Raw genomic sequence first — 22,030 nt, 5'->3', positions numbered from 1 at the left:
TTCAGACCAAGCCCTTCCGTTTAAGCGATGATCCAACCTGCCTTAAACAGGTAGGGGACAGTTCTGAAACCGCTTCCCTGGTCTCCTCTTCACCTCAACACCAGACAGCATTAGCCCATTCTATGGTTTTATCAGTCAGGAGGGAGATAACAAGAGCTAAGGAGGAAGCATAATTTTCTGGGAAAGCAAGCCGAAAGCATAGGAGGGTAATGGTGGCGACTGGTCTCTAAGCATGTACTGAGGCTAACCTTTGAGTTACCAACAGCCGAGTCACCAGGGCTGATAGTTGCCATGTCCGCTCAGACAGGTACTTAACCAAGTTATTCAGTGAGGCAAACTGTTTGTGATGTTTTCCTAAGAGCTCTCCCTGGGCGACCAGAGCTTCAGAGAGGTTACCTTTTGACTCCATGGATGGCAGTTTTCTATCAGAGTAGGGTGCCGAGTGCAGGTAGAATAAATAATGATGTTTAATATCAAATATGGCAGAGGTATCAAACGTCCGTAACAAGAAGAAAGAAACGGGGCAGACAAAAGTCATAATCATGAGATACCGTCCAGGAGGGTAAAAGAAAAAGGGGTAAATGGGAGAACAGTTAAAAAGGTTGCTACGCTATGAGACAGATAGGCTCAGAAACACAGAATGAAACCATATGCAGAAGGGGAAGCCATATGCAGGAGGATGTATACACAGGGAAATAGCAATAGGAGACAGGGAACAGGTGCTATTAGAAGTCGACGTAGATGATCCATTTGTGGTGGTGGGGTGGCATGGCTTATGTAGAGTCCTGAGCGACATCCATTGAGAGACAAGAGTCCTGAGAGACAAGGCCATGACAGCTATTGACTGCCATAAACATAAACATAAACATAAACATAAACATAAACAGGTTTCACATCCTGATGATGAAGAACCTCTGTCTGAAATGCCCTGTCTGGAAACCTTGTGCCTTCCTCCCGCACTCCACTACAATTCTGAATCATTTAGAGATGAATATCTCTACATCTCTAACTACAGAACATTGCAGTTACTCACTTGAATTCTTCTACGGATTTATGTGTATTTCCACACCAACACACACTGATCTGCCATAACACAAAACCTAACATTGCCTCACTTTGTGTAGATCCCCCTTTGTTCTGTCAAACAGCTCTGACCCATCAAGAATTCCACAAGGCCTCTGAAGGTGTCCTGTGGTATTGAGCACAAAGACATTAGCAGCAGATCCGTTAAGTCCTGCAAGTTGCAAGGTGGGGCTTCTATGGATCAGACTTGTTTTTCGAACATCCCACATATGCTTGATTACACTGACATTTGGGGAATTTGGAGGCCAAGTCAACACCTTGAATTCTTTGTGAAGTTCCTCAAATGATTCATGAACAATCATTTTAATATGTCAAGGCACAAAAGCCTGCTGATAGAGGCCACTGCTATTATGCATTACCATTGCCATGAAGAACAGTACTTGAGGTAAGCAACAATGTTAATGTAGGTGGTATATGTCAAAATAACATCCACATGAGTTCCAGGACTTGAGGTCTTTTCAGCACAACATTGCCCAGAAACTTTCTTTTCACACCACCTTATCCTCTTCTCATAGTACATCCTAGTGCCACCTCAGGTAAGCACATACACACAGTTGCTGATGTAAAAGAAAACATGATCAAACCAGACCATGCAACCTTCTTCATGGTCTCGGTCTCGTGGGATTGGACCAGATGTTATGTGATGTATGTGGGAGTCTTTGCTGCCTACATACATCACTGAGCCCTGGGTGACCGTGACTCTGTTTCCAGTTCACCAGTTGTTCTTCCATGGACCACTTTTGGTAGGTACTTAGTACTGCATATCGGGAACAGCGCACAAGCTCCGGCATGGTGATGTGACCCAGTCCTCTAGGTGTCACAGTTTGGTCCATGTCAAAATCACTCATATCTTTATGCTTGCTCATTTTCCTGATTCCAACACAAACTTCAAGACCTGACTGCTCACTTCCTGTCTAACATACACTGGGGGCGTGTCCTCACCACTTTCTCAAATGGCTGATTTTATCCCCACCATTTTTTGAAAGTGTACTCTGAAAATATGATTGTTTCTTATACAAGTGCTCTTTCCTACATTAATTAAATAATAATTCAAGCAATAATATTGTTTTAGTTAATACAATGAAACATGTTCCTAATGACAATCAGAAAAGGTTCATGGTTATTTTGTCACACAAAATGCGACACTCACGTTTCATGAAACGGAACAATCTGTTTTTAATCAAATTGTTTTTCAAAATAAATAGAAAAAACAATTGTACTACAAATATATTTTAAGCAATAATGCTATTACTTCTTGCTCATAGGTCTGACAAACGAGGCCCCAAAACTGTCCCAGCCCTGAGTTCTTTTTAGTGAACACAGTTCATTTCTTAAAGGGAATGTGGATCTTCCATGTCTTAAAGGGAATGTGATTTTGAGGGCAGCAGGACTACATCACCCTGCCTGCATTCTCACCCCAGCACTTCTCAAAGGGAAGTAGCCCCTGCCGCATAATATATCCCACCCCACGGACAGGTGCCATTGTAACGAGACAATCAATCTCCTCTTCCTCTGCCAGTGTTTTTAATGTTATGACTGATGTATTTCCATTGTCTTGTCAAAACAAATGACAGTTTTTACTGCTAGTTAAAATGATCTACTTGAATACGAGAAATTATGGCATTCCTTTCACAAGTTGTTTTGTTTTTCCTAATGAATAGAAAAGATGAACGCATATATGGATTTTAATATGGAATTATAGACCGTGTGCCCGGGTGGATAGGAGCAGGAGGTCTTAATGCTTAATGCTACCTAAAATGAGTTTTTGCAGGGTGGGATGTCTGCATAAAGCGAAAGATGACATTTCTGCCCAACCTGTCGCGCTTTTTTTTGCACTGGTACCACAGGCAATATCACCTAAACATAGCAGATAAACTGGCAAAACGTAAACATCCAGGACAACATTTTCATATTTAGCGTTTAGATCATCAGCTGAATTGCCAAAATTATGTTCATTCATAGGCAAGACAATAAATCTGCACATTCTGAAAAGAAAATGTTTTCCATTATCTTTTTTTAAAACAAGAAGTGAACTGAACAGAAGACAAACCGTCTGGTTAAAGCTGAACATGTCGATTTTCTTCACAGTGTCCACTAAGGGGATCAGAGGATTAACAAACGTACCGCAAAATTATTGTACTCCGTCTGAAAATTGTCCTCCCATAAATATATATATATATATATATATATATATATATATATATATATATATATATATATATATATATATATATATATATATATATATAGTTTCATATATATGTATCTCGCGTTTAACTCATTTTGGTGAACACTAGTACGGAACTATTTATGTGATTTCTTTTGTAGCATATCGGAAGATGATAGCCGCCCACACATCAGGCACGTCCTCAAGGTTTATGCATGCACTTTCTATACGTATAGGTTATTAAATTAATAAAACCATAAAACCATTAAACTACATTGGGATATCTCAACATACTGTATTAGCGGCATAAAATAGCGCTACAAAGAATCGAGCCAAATTGAGGTTTAGTAGCACACGTGTTTTGCGTTGTCCTCTTGTGGCATGGCTTGGTGCAGGTCAGAGGAGACCCATGGAGAGGAGAACAGCAGTATTAAAGCCCACATAGGCGTTACTCCGAAATGCGCTGATGATGGCAGATTCTCAGAGAACAGCAGTATTAAAGCTCACATAGGCGTTACTGCGAAATGCGCTGATGATGGCAGATTCTCAGAGAACAGCAGTATTAAAGCTCACATAGGCGTTACTGCGAAATGCGCTGATGATGGCAGATTCTCAGAGAACAGCAGTATTAAAGCCCACATAGGCGTTATTGCGAGCTGCACTGTGGCAGGCTTGCTCGTCGCCCTGCATGCTGTTGCTGGGCCCTTCATTGCACCCGCGCTGAGGAAGGTTTGCCTTCCCTTTGTGCCTGCAACAGCCACTCAAGTCAAAAACGTCATGAATGTTTTGCAAGCAAGATCGGGAAGCCTTGTGGATATTGGAAGTGGCGATGGACGAATAGTGAGTCATTTCTAAGTTTTGCTTTTCATCTTTAAGCAATGAAACAAAACTGCATGATATGTGGTTTCTTAACTCGCATGTTGTTGCTACTGAATAATGAGCTCAGCTGATTGGCCCGTGTCGTCGCTCCTGAATCTTGGGTAAAGGCAGGGTGGAAAAATGGAAGGACGCCGAGGATCAAGGGTTAAGTGTCGGGTGTGAGACTAAGCGAGAAGCATCAGTGTTTAGTCTGTCTGAATGTGGGTCACCAGCTTCCCCACTGTATGTACACATTTGATGTAAACTGGCGAGTGATGCAAGCTCGCCTCTATTTCTGTTTGCGATACCGAACATGTGAATATGGGAAATCCCAATGCACATACTTAGTATATTTTCATGAAGAGTGAAGTTTTCCACTTACTCCACCTTAGGTCATAGCTGCAGCAAAGGCTGGTTTCAGGGCAGCTGGCTTTGAACTGAATCCGTGGCTGGTGTGGTATTCCCGTTACAGAGCTTGGAGGGAAGGTGTTAGTCACTGCACCTCTTTTCACATCGCCGACCTGTGGAAGGTAAGCATGCGGTGAGACGGATGCGGATTTCGTTCCGTCCACGATCATTTTAAGTATTAATCGAATAGCGCTCATCGTTGATCTAAAATTGAATTATATTATTTTAGTTTTATTCTCCAAGTGTTTGAGAATATTCTTTATTCTCTTGAGTAGTTAGAAATGACATTATCAACACTAACATTTGCCTTTAGATTAAACTTGGGAAACATATTTTCATTGGAAGTGGAAGTGCATGAATGTTCGCAGTAGCATCACAAAAAAGAGCACCTCTGAAACAGCAGTTTGTTAAGAGGATTTCTGAGGGCCTGTGGCTGTAAGGGTTACAGAAACATGCGCCAGTGTCAAAGCTGAGGCCATCAGTTAAATTATGATAGAAAGAAAAAAGTACATGAGTTTACTGGTCACCCAGAGGACAGGCACCCTTCTATGCTCGTAATGCTTGAGAATGGATTCATTCTAATCTCACCAACCTAGATTGTCTTTAATAATCTTGACTGAGACACGGGGAACTACCATGGACTGGAACATCCCTTGACACTTTCGCTCCTCCACCTCACTGGAGCCCTTCATTTAATTGATAACTGTGAACTCCCATTGGTGTAAAGTCAAATGGGAAAGCGATAAGAGCCTCTACACCGCACTTTGAACGCTCACTGATACCTAAATGTTCAGTGTCCAGGCTTGCTATACCATTTGTTCAGTCGTACACTTAAAATGTGATAGTTTTGAAATTGGATTATCATCTTATCATTGAAGAAAGAAGCAGAAAAGTGCAAAGGTGCTTTGATTGCTCATTTTTGCAGTCAGCCGTGAATGTTCAGCAAACACGTTTACTTGTTACATCATAGTACATGCAGTCTTATCATAATAAAAGGACGTTCTATGTTACAAGAGTTGTTGATTTAGTTTACACACTGTTATTTTTTAAGTTTGCTGTTTGTTTTTTTTTCCAGGTCAGCTTTTCACAGTATTCCAATGTAGTCATATTTGGAGTTCCACAAATGGTAAGAATTTACTACTTCAGTGATATTATTTATCACTGAGAAAATGATAAATGAATTAATTTTGTTATGGTTTTTTAAAGAAATGTAGTTAAGTGCAGCCTAACGATATTTTTATTTAAAAAAAATTTTTTTTTAGATGTGACTAAGTTGTTGTTTTATCAGGTGGTTAGCAACACTGAAATTGTAGCAGGTGATTGAACTTTACACTGAATATTACTACTAATATTAAGTCTATAATTACTTACCAGTTAAGAAGGTCTGGGTGAAGCTGTAGTTCTGTATATTCGGCAGATGGAGCAACTAGAAGCCAAGCTTCAGTCAGAGCTTCGGACTTCAGCTATGGTTGTGGTCTGCCGCTTCCCCTTTCCCACGTGGACTCCTGAGTGTGGGGTTGGAGAGGGAATCGACACTGTATGGGTCTACCACGCCAAGACATTCAAATCTCAGGAAAAAACGGCCGAAACTGCAGAACAGCTGTGAATACTCTGTCTGTTAGACTAAATGGACCTGTGGAACATGTCTCTGGTAATCGAGACTCAGTCCTTTTCTGTTTTTTTTTTATTCTTTTTGAACATTGGATCAGTAAAGAATATCAATACAAATATCTTGTCTTTGCAGTCTTCCTGTACACTAAATAATAATTCTAGCATCAGCTGATATTTGAGGGGAATGAAGAGTCTAGTTTATTTGAAACATATAAAAGCTATAACCTTTTCCCTGGTATTTCACAGAATACCTATAGCATACACCATGCAAACGTCTTAATGAAGTGTTTGGGTCGATGGCGTGGACATCGTTTCCACCGGAAAGCTGTCGGAGCTGTCGTAGTAGTGCGTCACGACCCGCCGTAAAGCTTGACTAGCTCATTCCAGCTAAGGCCAGGAGATGCAGGCTCTGTGAGGACAGACGCTTTTAAACGCATTTCGTGTGTGCGCTCAGGAGTAATAATACAGTCGTGAGGTTATGCTGAGTTCGCGGTTGCTGCTCTGTCGACATGTTTCTGTAGATGTTGGCAAGCTAGCTCGTTTTTGCTGGACGGTGTTATGTGTTGATTGAAGAGCAGTGCGTCACTGCTAAGCTACACGATGGACACGGCCGAGGAAGGTGAGATTGACACTTAACCAGAAATGTCAAATTACATGGTTTTGACGCACGGGTTTCAAATAAATAATATTGATTTGCGTTTCGATTGAAGTCCGCAAGACAGGACGTGAGCTATGTTGGCCTCTGTGTGCTGCTGCTAGTTGGCTAACGCTAGCTAGGTAGCACCAGACTATGGCATTAGTGTTCTCCTAGCCGCCTTTAGTTAAACTACATTCTCGGACAGTTTACTCGCAAACCCGTCGTTCTGTTTTGCACTATTAACAAAAGAGGATTAGCTAGCTAGTATTAACGTAGACATCTTTAAGCTCGGAGTTGCCGTAGCTGGCAGGCTAGCGAAGTTAAAGACTAACATGCGCGTTAGCTCGTAGCCTTCAGGAGACAGCAACACCAGCTACAAGGTTCAGGAGGGTTTGGGTCAACGCGGTTTAAGTTTTACCGGACTGCTGTATGCCTGTTTACTCCTCACCCACGGGGAATCAAACAGCCCCGCTGATCTAAACAATAAAAGGCAGTATTTGCCAATATAACAGGTCGTGGCCAAGTAGCTAGCTAGTGTGTGAAGGGGTATTGTTTATGGGGTGTCATTGGCTTAGCCTTCCGCTCCAGAAACGCATAAACCCTGCAATATTTCACCTAAGTATAATTTGATGGCGCAGTCATTTGCTTGAGTTGCGTTCATCAGTAGTCATAAAACCCAATGCAATAAAGTAGGATAGTTTTTTTTCAAGTTAGTGTTGCTAGATAGCCACATAAAATCCCAGCAATCGTAAGTGTTGAAAGCTTTATAAGCACCCGTGGTGTTTACGCTGGTTGCCTCATCTGTCTACAGCTGATATATGTAGAGTGTGTCGGTCTGAGGGAACTCTCGACAAACCTCTCTACCACCCCTGTGTCTGCACTGGAAGTATTAAATTCATCCACCAAGAATGGTAAGAGTCTTTATCTGTTCACTCTAAGAAGTGCTGCGTTACTGTTCTAATTTTATTAATGTTCTGCTATTTATCTTAGAAAAAGATGGTGGTAAATTAACTAAAGCCTAATCTTGATGTAGTTCTGAACCTAAACTATACTCCTAATACATGACCTCCACTGATCTTTAGTATAACATTAGGTTCAGTGTTTGTGCGCAATCTAAATGTTTAGACAATGTTTCCATTGGTATTAAGGTCGTGGGAGACTGTATCTCTAAAATGTATTAATTTGGAAGTGTGAAGTAAAAAGGTGTTATCTTTATTTTGCTCGTCTGTGGTTTGAGCTACACGTTAAACATTAAGTAAATGTATGCTGCTACTGGCTGTTATTTTATTACAAATAATGGCTCGATTTAGGCTAAATCAAATTGAAATAGGCTGCCTATGTCTCCTGCCCACAATGCCCTTGGTATCTTCCTTGGAAGTCAGTGTGCATAAACACCATGGAGACTGTCTGAGAAAGTAAAGAATTCCGATATCATTTGTGCCTCAGAAATTAGACTTGGCCGAATCCAACTGTTTAAAAGACCAAGGTGGGAAAACAAACAAACCCTGCTGTAATTAACTGTCGGCGATGGCTTCTAGAGGGCAAGAACAATCAGGGCTGATTTGGACGTGGGGAGTTTATAATGGTTCCACCTCAAAGCGGAACCCTTTCATTATCATGAAAAAAGAATGAATGAATCAGAAGAGTTATAGAATAACATTTTTAAAAATGGTGAGAAACAAATGAAGGGGGTAAGTACAGTCTTTATTATATGAATTATTATTCATGAATTGTAGAGGTAATATGGGAGCCTCATGCATACAAGCTTCTGGAGCTAATTTGCCCTGATTGGTCCTGTGACTAAAGATAGCTGGAGGTCAAAAGTTTGAAAGCTTGTTTGCTCCTTCACTGGAACATGCTTCTGCATTCATTGGGTAAGTCTATGAGAAAATAATGAATATAAGGAAACATGTTTCAGGAAATAAGTTTTAGACTGGCCAAACTGGTCTCCATTAAAGTCCAACAACGCACTACTCACTGAAGCCGTAGAACCGTCAACGTAAATTAAAAACTACTTGTATGGGTCGTCATTGTTCGTGATTGGGGGGTGGGGTGGTCTGGGTGGTATCGTAACGTGGCAATTTATTAACAGAAGAGTAATTAGTATGTAGTAATCCACTATCACTGATAATCCACCCAAACCTCACCATTGTCACCAGCTCATCCATTCAGAGAAACGAATGGAAGGCATAACCGCCGTGAGTGCGATCACAGAAGGAGGTTTACTGTAGGCATAACAATGCGTTTTGGGCAGCACGGAAGGCCCCTAATGTTCAGCCTTAAAGGCACATTGCATGTCACTTCGCACCTCAAACTTTAAAGGCACATTGCACCTTTTTTGGCTCAAAATTTCTACTGGTCTAAGTTTCGCCTTATTCATTGTCAACTATATGCTGTTATGCTGTGGTTGGGCCATCATATTTCTTCCAGTGGTGCTTATTGCGTTTGTGTTACCATACCAGGTTGCTTGGGGTGTGTGTGGGGTTGTGTGGCTGGGCACACGTGAGTATGTGCATTTGTGCTTTTTGGCTGCCTCAACAAATGGACTGACTTGCTCTACCCATTAGTTTAAATTAATCTTTTTATTTATATATATATATATATATATATATATATATATATATATATATATATATATATATATATATATATATATATATATATATATATACTCACACACTGCAGATCAAAATTAGAGAACAACACACAATTTCCTGAATGTCAAGGTCACTGTGTATTCCTATGTGAATTTATCCTAACAGGAGTAAAAGAGCAGTATTTTAATCTTATTTCAGGAGTCGTATATATTCTAAAGCACAGTATAAATACCTTAAATGAGTTAATTGAAAAAGAACACTGATCAAATTTAGAGAACACTTTCAGATACTGGCACCTGGTGCTAATTTCCTTAATTATCTGACACCCTATTTAATCGGCAGCATAACTTTCCTGTTTTCACTGACTTTGCGAGATGGTGAGCTGTTCCAAAGTGAATTAAACCCTCTGGCAACAGGTTGTCCATATGAAGGCCAAAGGGGTGACCCTATCAGCCATAGAAAGAGAAGTTGGTCGTTCCAAGTCTGAGATTTCTAGAATATTGCATCTTTACAACATCACAAACTCATTCAAGCCCCCCAAGAAGGCTGGTCGCCCATGAAAGACAAATGTAAGAGAGGACAGGATAATGCGGATAATCTCCATGGGTTATCGGTTCAGCACTGCAGCTGGAATTGCTCGCCGGTTCAGCACTGAACAGGGTAAGGATCTGTCTCGTCATACAGTTTCTCAACGTTTAAGAGCATTTGGACTGAAAGCCCAAAACCTCCAAACCTCTCATTAGCAGAAAGAATCAAAAGGCTAGACCAACCTTTGCTGAGGAGCATGTTGTGTGGACAGAGGAGAAGTGGTCCTTAGTTCACTTTAGTGATGAAAGCATGTTTAATTGATTTGGGTCTGATGGGAAACATTATGTTCGTCAACAAACTTGGGAAAAACCAAACCCAAAGCGTGTAAAGAAGCCAGTGAAAGGTCGAGGAGGAAGTGTCATGGTTTGGGGAATGTTTTCGGCAGCAGGAGTTGGACCTCTCATACAGCTACATGGCAGCGTGAATGCAAGTGTGTATCAAAACCTTCTTCAACAACACGTGGTTCCATCACTCAGCCAGCAATTTTCGTGCAGGACAATGCCTCTTGTCACACAGCAAAACGGGTAAAGCAGTTCTTTGAAACTGAAACAAAGAAATGGGCAGCCCAGAGTCCTGATCTAAACCCAATAGAAAACCTCTGGAAAATCCATGGTGACAAAGTTATGGCCAAGAAACTCACAACAGTCACTGAACTGTGAAAGAGACTGCAAGAAGAACGGCCCAAACTCACACCAGAGCGGTGTGAGAGACTAGTGATGTCCCGTGGCCGCAGATGTGCTGAAGTCATTCAAAGCAACGGCCTGAACGCTTCCTATTGATTGGTGATTGTTGTAACCTTCAGAAAATGTATTTTTTATACAGTTATTGCTGTTCTCTAATTTTGATCATTGTGCTTTCTGCAAAATAAAGGCTTTATGTTGAAATACCTTGGTTATTTTGTAAAACACTGTTCTAGTGGCATGGTATGCTCCTAACAAAAAAAATCCTGTGTGTGTGTATACGTATATATGTATGTGTTCAGTTGAGACACACACACACATTCTATAATGTCTCAACTGAAGGAATAATTCCAACATTCTGCAACATTCCAGGCTGTGTGGTATCACGTCCTATAACAGTGAATGACCCTGGAAAGCTGTGGAGCGTTCTCCTACCGTGTTGAAAAGGGCCGGAGTTCTTGTCCCATACATCCAGTCTTACTCGCTCTTCCTTCCCGCTCCCTTGCCTGTGTGTTTTTATTTATTTATTTTTTTCCGCAGCTTGGTCCAGTGGCTGAAACACAGCAGGAAAGAGTACTGCGAGTTATGCAAGCACAGGTTCGCTTTCACGCCAAGTAAGTAAACCGCGCTCTCATGCCTGCTGTACTTATACCGGGTGTGGGAGCTCAGTGGTGAAGGTACCTGACTTGTAATCGTAAGGTGGCTGGTTCAAGCTCCACCACTGCCAAGTTGCCACTCTTGGGGCCCCTGAGCAAGACCCTTAACCCTCAATTACTCAAGTTGTACTCAGTCATAATTGTAAGTTGTATTTTCCGATAAAAGCGTCAGATAAACGCTGGTAATGTAAACGTGTGGAGCTTCCAGGGCCGTGCGCCGTCCTCCTTGGCGGGAGGTGGCAGACTCCTGGGAAGTCACATGGCTTAACACCACACCATTCAACGTCAGTCCTTTTAAAGATGGGGAAGTAGGCTTAATGACGTTCAAGATCACGTGACCCTCGTGAGATAATGACCCCTCTGCCGTGGCCTGCAGGGCACTTTGAGTTAGTCAGCAAACAAGGTCAATTCCATAACGAGGTTCGCCCCTCAAAGAACGCTGTCTGAGTCATTTTCTGATCGCCCCCACATGCTGTTGCACAATTATGTGTAAGGCCTCATGGATTTCTTTTACTGCAGTCAGATGTTCAGAAGCTGCCTCACAGGGCACGTCTGTCCTGTACATGATCCATTCAAAGACTTGAGTGTTCTCTGTAAAGCTGCAGGCTATAAGGTCTCCGTCAAAATTCTTCTAGAGTTCTTCCTTCCTAAGACAGCCTTAGCTGACCTTGAACATTTTGGCTGTGCTTCGCGTGAATCATTTTCTGTAGTTACATATTTATACACAGATGTGTAATATCTATGTAATTTCTAATAGGGTCTCTTATAATCTGGACAGGAAAGAAGGGGTGTACGTTTTTAAAGACGTCTTGTCTCTCTCTTGCACACAGTCTACTCTCCGGACATGCCTTCGAGGCTTCCGGTCCAGGACATTTTCGCAGGTCTGGTGACCAGTATAGGGACGGCCATACGATACTGGTTTCACTATACGCTGGTGGCTTTTGCTTGGCTGGGAGTCGTACCTTTAACCGCATGTAAGTGTTCTCCTCAGACCTTCCTCTCGAGGCCTTAGAAACTCCTGACATGAGGTGAGCCAGGGGCTGAGTTTCTTCTTTCTCTTTGTTCCTTCCCACAGGTCGCATCTATAAGTGTCTGTTTACTGGGTCTGTGAGCTCCCTCCTGACCCTGCCGTTAGATATGCTCTCCACGTGAGTAGGAGCGAATGGGGAAAACCCTCATGCTGTTCACGAGCATTTCACAGTCAGGTAGGTTCAGGACCAAAGGCTGTTGATGTGAGTGGCATGCGCGTGTGCGTGTGTGTCCCCAGGGAGAATCTGCTGGCAGACTGCCTGCAGGGATGCTTCGTGGTGACCTGCACACTGTGTGCCTTCATTAGCTTGGTGTGGTTACGAGAGCAGATTGTCCATGGCGGAGCTCCTCTGTGGCTGGAGCAGAATCACGCACAGCCTGCCAATGCAGCAGGACAGCCCAATGAGGTAAAACATACATGCATACATACATACATATTTTTATATATATATATATATATATATATATATATATATATATATAACACATGCATGCATACAGACATATATGCATGCATGCATACATACAACCACACGCAACACACACATATACATACATACATACACACACACACACGCACTGACCCAGGCATACTTACATACATACATACATACATACACATACATACATACAGACACACATGCATGCATACACACACACACACGCATATTCAAGTTCAAGTTTGGTTTGTCACGTACATAGTCATACACGGTATAAGTTGCTCTGTCCAAACAACAGAGGAAAAAACAAAAACGGGTGCAGAAGGAGAGATATATCTCACACACACACACACACACACACAAATATAACAATGTATGTATAATATATGTATAATATGTATATATACACAATGTACAATGTATATATGGATATATGTGTATGTACGCAATGTACAATTCCAGTTTACAAATGGTGGTGGTCCCCACAGTATATCAGCTTCCCTGATTCAGGGCCTGAATGGCCTGTGGGAAGAAGCTCCTCTTCAGTCTCTCTGTCTTGGTCTTTAGGGAGCGAAAGCGCCTCCCTGACCTCAGCAGAGAGAAAAGCCTATTGTTGGGATGGGTGGGGTCCTTCACAATCCTCCTGGCCTTGGTCTGGCACCGCTTGTAATAGATGGTCTGAACACACCACCCTTTGGAGTGCTTGTCTGTCCTGCTTGGTGCTGTTCCCAAACCAGATTGTGATGTTTCCCGTGAGGATGCTCTCGATAGTGCAGGTGTAGAAGTTCTGCAACACCTTGGAGGGCAGTCTGAAGTCTCTTAGGCGTCTGAGGTGGTAAAGACGCTGACGAGCCTTCTTTGCCAGGGAGTTGGTGTGGTGGGACCAGGACAGGTCCTGCGAGATGTGAACACCAAGGTACCTGAAACTTTCTACTCTCTCCACCCTGGTTCCACTGATCCTCACAGGTTGGTAGTGGCGCTCCTGCTTCTTGCTGCAATCCACGATCAGCTCCTTTGTCTTGCTGACGTTTAGGAGGAGATTATTTTCCTGGCACCAGTTCTCCAGGTGTTTAATCTCCTCCAGGTAGGCCCTCTCGTCGTTGTCCGAGATCAGACCCATGACAACGGTGTTGTCAGCAAACTTGACAATGATGGTGGAGCTGGAAGTGGCTGTGCAGTCGTAGGTGTACAGTGAGTAGAGCAGGGGGCTTAGGACACAACCCTGAGGAGCTCCAGTGCTGAGAGTGAGGGTGGATGAGGCGCAGTTGCCCACCCGTACTGACTGTGGTCTGTCTGTTAGGAAGTTGGAGATCCAGTCACACAGGGATGTATGCAGTCCTAGATCCCCCAACTTAGTAGTGAGTAGGGAGGGAATGATGGTGTTAAATGCTGAACTGTACATACACACACCCGCACATACATGTGTGCATACATACAGACACGCATACACCCACATACCCACACAAATACTCGCACACATATGCACATGCGCACACTCACCCACCCAAACACAACCTCTACTGCGGCGCACGCACAGCACACACTCAAAACACTTTTCAGAGAAGCACATTAACAAAAATGATTTAAACAAAAGGTGTCATAAATGATGAGTTTGGCCACTTGGAAAAGGTTGAGAATGTGACATGAGTCTGCGGAAGTGACCCGAGTGACTGAACCTTTCTGGTGACCTTCCCGAGAGACCCGTTCGGTAGCGCACACCTCGACTCTCCTTGCTCACCGTGTTCCCTCCCTCTGCAGTAATTTGAATGCTGATTCCGAGTCTGGTGCTGGTGCAGCCTGCAGCCTCCCATTAGCCTCTGTGACTCTGGAGACGTCCGAGTACCTCTCTGCCTCTCTGCCTCTCCGTGTCCATCCGCGCTCTCCTCTCTGTGGTAACGGGGTTGCGTCTAAAAACGGCCCAGCCAATCGCTTCGTGTTCTGCAGGCCCAGGGGGCAGAGGACGGAGGCGCCGAGAACCAGGCCGTGCCGGCGGCCGCCCAGCCTCCGGCGGAGAACGACGCCGCTGCGGCTCACGCCCCTGCCGACCCCGCCGAGGAGATGGAGCTGGACAACGAGGACGAGGAGGAGGCTGGTGCTGAAGACGCAGCTGACGGCAACAACGGTGCACAAGGTTGGTGGTGATCACAGTGGGGTGAGCTCAGGCTTACCCATAACCAGTATAAAAAACCAGTATAAAAAAGTCATAGAGGTGACCTGTAATTAAAAAAAAACCCACTGGCAGCAGAGTTCTGTGTGGGCGTGCGGGCTGACGCTTTGTGTCCTCGGTTGCAGACGATATGAACTGGAATGCTCTGGAGTGGGACCGTGCAGCAGAGGAGCTCACGTGGGAGAGGGTGAGCACGTGCGCCGTTACCCACACAGCACTAGTCACAATACAGCACAGATGCCTGCTGGAGGGATTCTGAGTTTACTTCCATTTGCCCTTTCACAGATGCTCGGCCTGGACGGATCTCTGGTCTTCCTGGTACGCAGTAATGTCCTTTCTGATCGAAGTTTTCATTCGGCCATGTTTTGTAAGATGCAGATAATTTGTTAAACCGTTTAAGGCCCCAGAAGGTAACGTGATTTAACTTTATGTTGCAGGAGCATGTGTTCTGGGTGGTCTCTCTCAACACACTCTTCATTCTGGTGTTTGGTGCGTGTCTATTAGAATTCCACTTGGATATGCTGTCTCAGATTCAGGAACTAGGTGCAGTTTTAAGGAAGCTTGTTTGTTTTTTTTTTGCCTTCCTAGCCTTTTGCCCATACCATATCGGGCACTTCTCGGTGGTGGGACTCGGTTTTGAAGACTACGTAAGTGCTCCTCCCTCACTTAACACTAATCTTTTCTGTGAACATGCTCCCATGCGTTACGGTGTGCGTTTTAACCACGTTTTGTTGTGGCCTTAGGTTCGTGCCTCTCACTTCGAGGGCCTGATCACCACCATCGTGGGCTACGTCCTTCTGGCCATCACGCTCATCGTGTGCCACGTATCCTTCCGGCCTGCCGCCCGACGGGACGCGCTCCCATTTTACCGCCACAGGATGAGACATCACAAGCCTTGAGTTCAAACGCCTCGAAGTCGTCGAGTTGCTTCCGGCATTTTGTAGCTCGGCTCGTGGCATGCCCTTCAGTACTCTGTATATCCTAAGTATAATGTTCCTATGCAGCACTGTGAGATTGGAAGGGGTTTCCTTAATCATTGCTGCAGGGATTAGCAGCGTTGGTGAGATTCCAGCGATCACGGCGATTGTTAGGAGTCTGTTATATCGTGGTTAAGGTGAGTGTTTACTGTAGTTGTATAATGTGTGTGAACTACTGCCACGATACTTTGAATAGTCAGTGCCTTGGGACATGGGCCATACGGTGCATCACAACATAAAGCAGAGATGTTCATTCCCGACGCAGTTGTGGTGTACTGACTGCTGAGGCCATTCTGACTCTTCTAGGTGTCCTTGTTGGTGGTCGTCGAAATCGGCGTGTTCCCCCTCATCTGCGGCTGGTGGCTAGACATCTGCTCACTGGTTGGTGAATTTATCACACCGACGCACACGGGCTCCCCCGAGCCGACTGCTAATCCCCCCCGTAAACCCGAGGTCAGGTTTTAAAACGCCACGCGTGTTTGGTAGGAGATGTTCGACGCGTCCCTGAAGGACCGAGAGCTGAGCTTCGAGTCTGCGCCGGGCACCACCATGTTCCTCCACTGGCTTGTCGGCATGGTCTACGTCTTCTATTTCGCCTCCTTCATCCTCCTGCTCCGTGAGGTACCTCCGCCGCGCGGGAGCCGGCAGTACGTTTGCTGCGCTGTGTCCAGGCGGCGCACTAACATGGAAAACCCTTTTGTCCTTTGGGAACAGGTTCTCAGGCCTGGAGTCTTATGGTTTCTCCGAAATCTCAACGATCCGGATTTTAACCCAGTCCAAGAAATGATCCACCTGCCAATATACAGACACCTCAGACGATTCATTTTATCAGTGGTATGACGAGCTTTAATCCTGTGACTGTTTGTTTGTGTGTTTATTTACTGTGTAATATATACAGAGAAGGATCATGGTGTCCCTCCGATCTTTCAGGTTGTGTTTGGTTCCATTGTCCTGCTCATGCTCTGGTTGCCCATCCGGATCATCAAACACGTCCTGCCCACCTTCCTCCCATACAACGTGATGCTCTACAGGTGAACGAGCCACCAGCAAAGAGCTGCGACCTCCCGTGACAATTGCGTGACGGTTACATCATCCGCAATCGTTTCCCGCCTCAGAGGGCAGCCATCGTCCCCATTCGCTTGCCCCGTATAATCCATTTATGCGTTTAATAACTGGATGCGATCACCGGGGTTGGGGGGGTGTCCAGGTTAGGGTGGGCTTGACCGGTGGGCTTAGAGTGGGGGGGCTGAGGTTTGCTTTGCTCTCTGATCAGCGACTGATGTGAATGCTAAGCAGTTTCATCATACAAAGGTTGGGTTACACAGCATGTGGCTTTCCCTATGGAATATCGCAATAACTCTAGAGCCATGCTTCACATAGTGTTATTTGTTCTGTCTGTCTGTCTGTCTGTCTGTTTGTGTTTGTGTGTGTGTGTGTGTGTGTGTGTGTGTGTGTGTGTGTGTGTGTGTGTGTGTGTGTGTGTGTGTGTGTGTGTGTGTGTGTGTGTGTGTGTGTGTGTGTGTGTGTGTACGTACGTACGTACGTACCCCTCCCCCAGTGATGCCCCCGTGAGCGAGCTGTCTCTGGAGCTCCTCCTCCTGCAGGTTGTGCTGCCGGCTCTTCTGGAGCAGGGTCACACACGTCAGTGGCTGAAGGGTCTCGTGCGAGCCTGGACCGTAACCGCCGGCTACCTGCTGTGAGCCCCCCGCGCCCCTCCACACATAAGCCCTCACATCCACATCACTACATGACACTTTTCAAGGCTTTAAAAGTTTTCTCTCAAGGTGAAATTTGTAGAAATGTCACCGTACATCGAGGGTTTTTTTTTTTTTTTTTTAAATCTGCTTTCCAATTAAGCCTCCCCCTGCTGAATAAGCACACAGCACTCATAAGTCTTCCTGCTGTGCTCAGAGACCTGCACTCTTACCTGCTGGGAGACCAGGAGGAGACCGAGAACAACGGCAACCAGGCGGCCAACAACAATCAGCAGGCGCGCAACAATGCCAATGCTGCGCCAGCGGTTGGCGAGGGGCTTCACGCCGCCCACCAGGCCATCCTGCAGCAGGGCGGGCCGGTGGGCTTCCAGCCGTACCGCCGGCCGAGCAGGTTCCCGCTCAGGGTAGGGCCCCTCCGCCGAGCAAGCCAGTCCGAGTGATTGTCGCGCTGTGTTTGTGTGTGTGGGGCTCATTCCTGTGGTGTTGTGTTTCTAGATCGTGCTGCTGATTCTCTTCATGTGCGTGACCCTGCTCTTGGCCAGTTTGGTGTGCCTGACTTTGCCAGGTGAGATGCCTGCAGACCACGTAGAAGTCTTGACATCCTGAGTTGTGCGGAGGCTTAGGGGCACCCGCCTCGTTGGCCTGCTTAGTGCACCGCCATACTGCAGGCGACCAGGCTGTACTCGGCAGTTAATCGGTTGCCGGGCAGGTCTACCCTACGCAGCGGTCAGCGGGCTTCGCTTTTCCCACTGCTGACCGCTGGAGACCCGGTCAGGAACAGGCGCTCCTGTGGTTTTGACCTTCCATTTGGAGTCCCTTTCCCCTAACTGTCGTCCAAAACGTTGGTGCTAGATGTTGCTCTGAGCTCTCGCGCTCTCTCTCTCTCTCTCTCTCTCACACCTGACAGTGTTCGCCGGCCGCTGGCTCATGTCGTTCTGGACGGGCAGCGCCAAGATCCACGAGCTGTACACGGCAGCGTGCGGCTTGTACGTGTGCTGGCTGTCCATCAGGGCCGTGACTGTGCTGCTGGCCTGGATGCCCCAGGGCCGCAGGGTCATCCTGCTGAAGGTGCAGGAGTGGACGCTCATGGTAATGACCAGCCGCGCTGGCGTGGCGTCGTGCATGCAGCTCGACTTGCATGTGGGTTCTACGTAAGGGAAATGACGACGCCTGTGTGCGTGCAGATCATGAAGACCCTGATCGTGGCACTGCTGTTGGCCGGAGTGATCCCCCTGCTCCTGGGTTTACTGTTCGAGCTGGTCATCGTGGCCCCCCTCCGAGTCCCACTGGACCAGACGCCTCTCTTTTATCCCTGGCAGGTAAATCCAGACACGTGCCCTTCGTCAGACTCTCTCCGTTAGAAATGGACATCGGAAAGTATTCAAACGGCACAACGTTTGGCTCATAATGTATACCCACGGAGTGGTTTTCCTAATGTCGGCTTAACGGCCACGTTAACCGACGCGGGACGTGCTTTACCCTGCCGTCTTGCGCTTACAGACAGACGGTCTGCTGGATGGGGCCACTGCAATTTAAATGCACTCCACCCTCCCTTGGCCCAGTAGAGTAGCGTTTGCAGTATAGTAGCATGAGACGGTGACCGTGGTCTTCTTTCTGTGTTTCAGGACTGGGCGTTAGGAGTGTTGCATGCCAAAATCATCGCTGCCATCACCCTTATGGGGCCTCAGTGGTGGCTGAAAACGGTTATCGAACAGGTTGGGCGCAGCCGCCGCAGTTCTGTCTGCTTCTCGCAGGATTGGGTCTTGGTTAAAGCTGTATTAAGGACAGAGTCTTGCTCTGCTGTGCTCTAGGTGTATGCCAACGGAATCCGCAACATTGACCTCCATTTCATCATCCAAAAGCTGGCTGCCCCTGTCATTGCTATGCTGCTGCTCTCTCTCTGCGTGCCCTATGTCATCGCCGTGGGCGTCGTCCCCATCGTAGGTACGTGATAGCAGCGCCGTCAACCACGGGACCACCAATAGGGGCGAAAGCCAGAGAGCGCGGGAAGGTCAGCTCTGTTGTTTGGCTGTGTTGTGTCTGCAGGGGTCACGGCAGAAATGCAGAATCTGGTCCAGAGGAGAATCTACCCCTTCCTGTTGATGGTCGTTGTTCTCATGGGAATCCTCTCTTTCCAAATCCGACAGTTCAAACGCCTTTACGAGCACATCAAGAATGACAAGTCAGTTTTCCAGGAGTCGCAGTGTGTTTTCCGTGCTATTTAAGCCGCTTCAACGCATGGCTGAATCGAGTTAGAATGTATGAACTATTAATCTCTCTCTTCCTCTGCTCATACAGGTATCTTGTAGGACAGAGACTCGTGAACTATGAACGCAAAGCCGGTAAACCTGGCGGAGCCACACACAATAGTTCGGCCCAGGAGTAAAGACGTCGGGGGAGCGCGTGCGTGCGTGCGTGCGTGTGTGTGTGTGTGTGTTCGTGTGCATGAGAAGGAGACCGGGTGTGTGTGGGTGTATGTGAGAGTAAACACCCTTGCTTCCTGTAGCGCGCGTGTGTGTGTCCATCATTTCTCATGTCCTCTAAGACTGACGAACTCTTGACTCCTGGCCTCTCAGATCTTGCCCTGCAAATTGTAGCTGAAGAGGTATGAAATGTGTTTGTAAACATACAGAAACACAGAGAAATCCTTCAAGCCAACCTACTTGGATTTAAAAGTACGTGGCACTGTATATCTTCGGAAAAAAATGGGGACAAAAAAAAAGTATGTATATTAATTTATTAAATCTAGTTGTCACATTATTTTGTGGAATCCCTTTGCTTGGTCATAAGCAATGACTGTGGTATTCTCTCCAGTCTCGGGGAGGCGTGTAGGAGTTTGAGAATTCAATCCAACGCCAGCATCTTGGGACTCGGCTGTAATGTTAGTAGCCTCTTATTTATTAGTTGGGAGTTCCATGGGGTAAGTCATTGATGTTCTTGACGACACGTTCTTGCCTGAGTGGCGGTCCGTCGCTGCCTTTTTGTTAACCGTGTCGCAAAAGTGGCTACGAGAGGATTCTGGGGTGCACACCTCAGAGGACAAACCAATTTGGCGCGCCACTGGAGGGTGGCGGTCCTTTATGCTGAAAATGGGGTGGTTCTTTAATTCACAGTTTGTACAGGTCATCTCCATGAATTCTTCTGAAGCGTGTAGTGTACAGAGTGCAGGGGTAGCGGCATGCAATGGCTGCTGACGATGGACAGTAGTGTTTATGGCTCACAGTGAGCTCCGACGCCTACTTCCGCCCCGGGATTCGTCCTCTCGCACGTGAAGAGGCCATCTACAGTGCTAATTGCTTCAGTGGCTGGCTAGCGTAGACGTTTGCTGTCAAAGTTGTACCGTCGCGTGTCCGTCTCGTAACGCGTGGCCCAAAGAACTAATTTTCCACTTCACCACCTTACTGACGTTTTTCTGGCATGTACAGAGAAATCTCACAGTCTTAAAAACAGTTTGCAAGCCATTTTGACCAAAACATCTGAAGCAGTGTGTAGACCTTTCCCACCTTATTGTAACACACAACTCATTTATTATACAGGAGGTTTGGCGGGACAGAATAATTTCTTTGCATCTGGTTCCTGAACAGATCCTCACATTTTGTAAATAAATGTACATTTTTAAAATTCTTGCGAATCATATTTTGTAGCTAGGCCTGTTTCCCTTCAACGTCACCGTCTGCCGCAAGCCCCGGGCACCTTCAGGCTGCTTCGGTTTGTCGCGGGCTGCTGTAGAAATAGCCCCTCTGCACTGAGAATCTCCAAGTGACCTTGCAAGTGATCTCCTCATACCGACCCAGAATACTGCACGCTCCTTAATCTTGTTTGGGCAGATGTTTCTATTTTTATATGTGCAACTAGTGATGGCTGTGTTGGTTTTTGTTTGTCTGTTTGGTTTCTGTTTGTCTTTTTTCCCCCCCTCTGGTTCCTGTCCGGCCCGCTTCCTGGAGTCGTCGCAGGCGGGGACGACGGCCATTCTGAAGGCGATGGTGTAGTGGCGCTGTGGGGTGGGTGGGTGCAGGCAGCATGTAGGTGCAGCACTAATGACTCTCGCACGTTTGCTCCACCCGGCCTCATCTGTCCTGTAGCATGTTTCGTGTGAGACGTATTCACTATTCTGAATGTTTTTTTTTTTAAAGTCTCCTGCTAGGAGGCAGTGGCTGTAATTACATCCTATTGGCAGAAAAGGGTTTTTTGTTTTGGTTTTTTCCCCCCGGTTCTTTGTTTTGGAGAATTTTAATACAAACATTAAATCACAAGTGTGGTACTGCGCTGGTCAGTGTCTTTAATTCAGAAAAGCATTAATGTTAACCTAAAGTTGTTAAAATCTTTACAAATGTGTTGAGGATCCATCCAGGTATTCTAAAAGGATTCACTGGTTTTCTTGGGCTCGTGTGGATCTTCTGAGGGGCATCATGCTAGT

At 45.8% G+C, this 22,030-nt stretch overlaps 2 protein-coding genes across 3 annotated transcripts; both read left to right on the top strand.

The window, feature by feature from the left end:
• The first annotated feature begins 3,424 nt into the window (after positions 1–3,424).
• Positions 3,425–6,264, top strand: atpsckmt (fATP synthase c subunit lysine N-methyltransferase). Of its 2 annotated transcripts, XM_081694701.1 has the most exons (5): positions 3,425–4,090; positions 4,501–4,638; positions 5,592–5,642; positions 5,779–5,832; positions 5,934–6,005. In XM_081694701.1, the coding sequence occupies exons 1-4, from the start codon at positions 3,632–3,634 to the stop codon at positions 5,782–5,784; spliced, it is 654 nt and encodes a 217-aa protein (XP_081550827.1). In that variant the 5' UTR covers positions 3,425–3,631; the 3' UTR covers positions 5,785–5,832; positions 5,934–6,005. The 2 variants fall into 2 exon arrangements, with proteins under 2 accessions (XP_081550827.1, XP_026885577.3); XM_027029776.3 differs by lacking the exon at positions 5,779–5,832 and having other exon boundaries at positions 5,934–6,264.
• Positions 6,265–6,482: 218 nt separating this feature from the next.
• marchf6 (membrane-associated ring finger (C3HC4) 6) lies at positions 6,483–21,874 on the top strand. Its single transcript, XM_035519804.2, has 26 exons — positions 6,483–6,746; positions 7,576–7,675; positions 11,170–11,243; positions 12,116–12,259; positions 12,361–12,433; positions 12,553–12,721; positions 14,699–14,885; positions 15,047–15,108; positions 15,207–15,239; positions 15,359–15,410; positions 15,510–15,568; positions 15,665–15,745; positions 15,967–16,035; positions 16,205–16,279; positions 16,385–16,519; positions 16,613–16,732; positions 16,829–16,929; positions 17,457–17,594; positions 17,810–18,017; positions 18,109–18,178; positions 18,521–18,702; positions 18,798–18,932; positions 19,239–19,328; positions 19,425–19,557; positions 19,660–19,795; positions 19,912–21,874. The coding sequence occupies exons 1-26, from the start codon at positions 6,728–6,730 to the stop codon at positions 19,997–19,999; spliced, it is 2,733 nt and encodes a 910-aa protein (XP_035375697.1). The 5' UTR covers positions 6,483–6,727; the 3' UTR covers positions 20,000–21,874.
• Positions 21,875–22,030: the final 156 nt, after the last annotated feature.

Source organism: Electrophorus electricus, chromosome 13, assembly GCF_041902795.1.
Source record: "Electrophorus electricus isolate QZ-2024a chromosome 13, ASM4190279v1, whole genome shotgun sequence".
Classification (NCBI taxonomy): domain Eukaryota; kingdom Metazoa; phylum Chordata; class Actinopteri; order Gymnotiformes; family Gymnotidae; genus Electrophorus; species Electrophorus electricus.
This window is presented reverse-complemented; position numbering and strand designations above follow the sequence as displayed.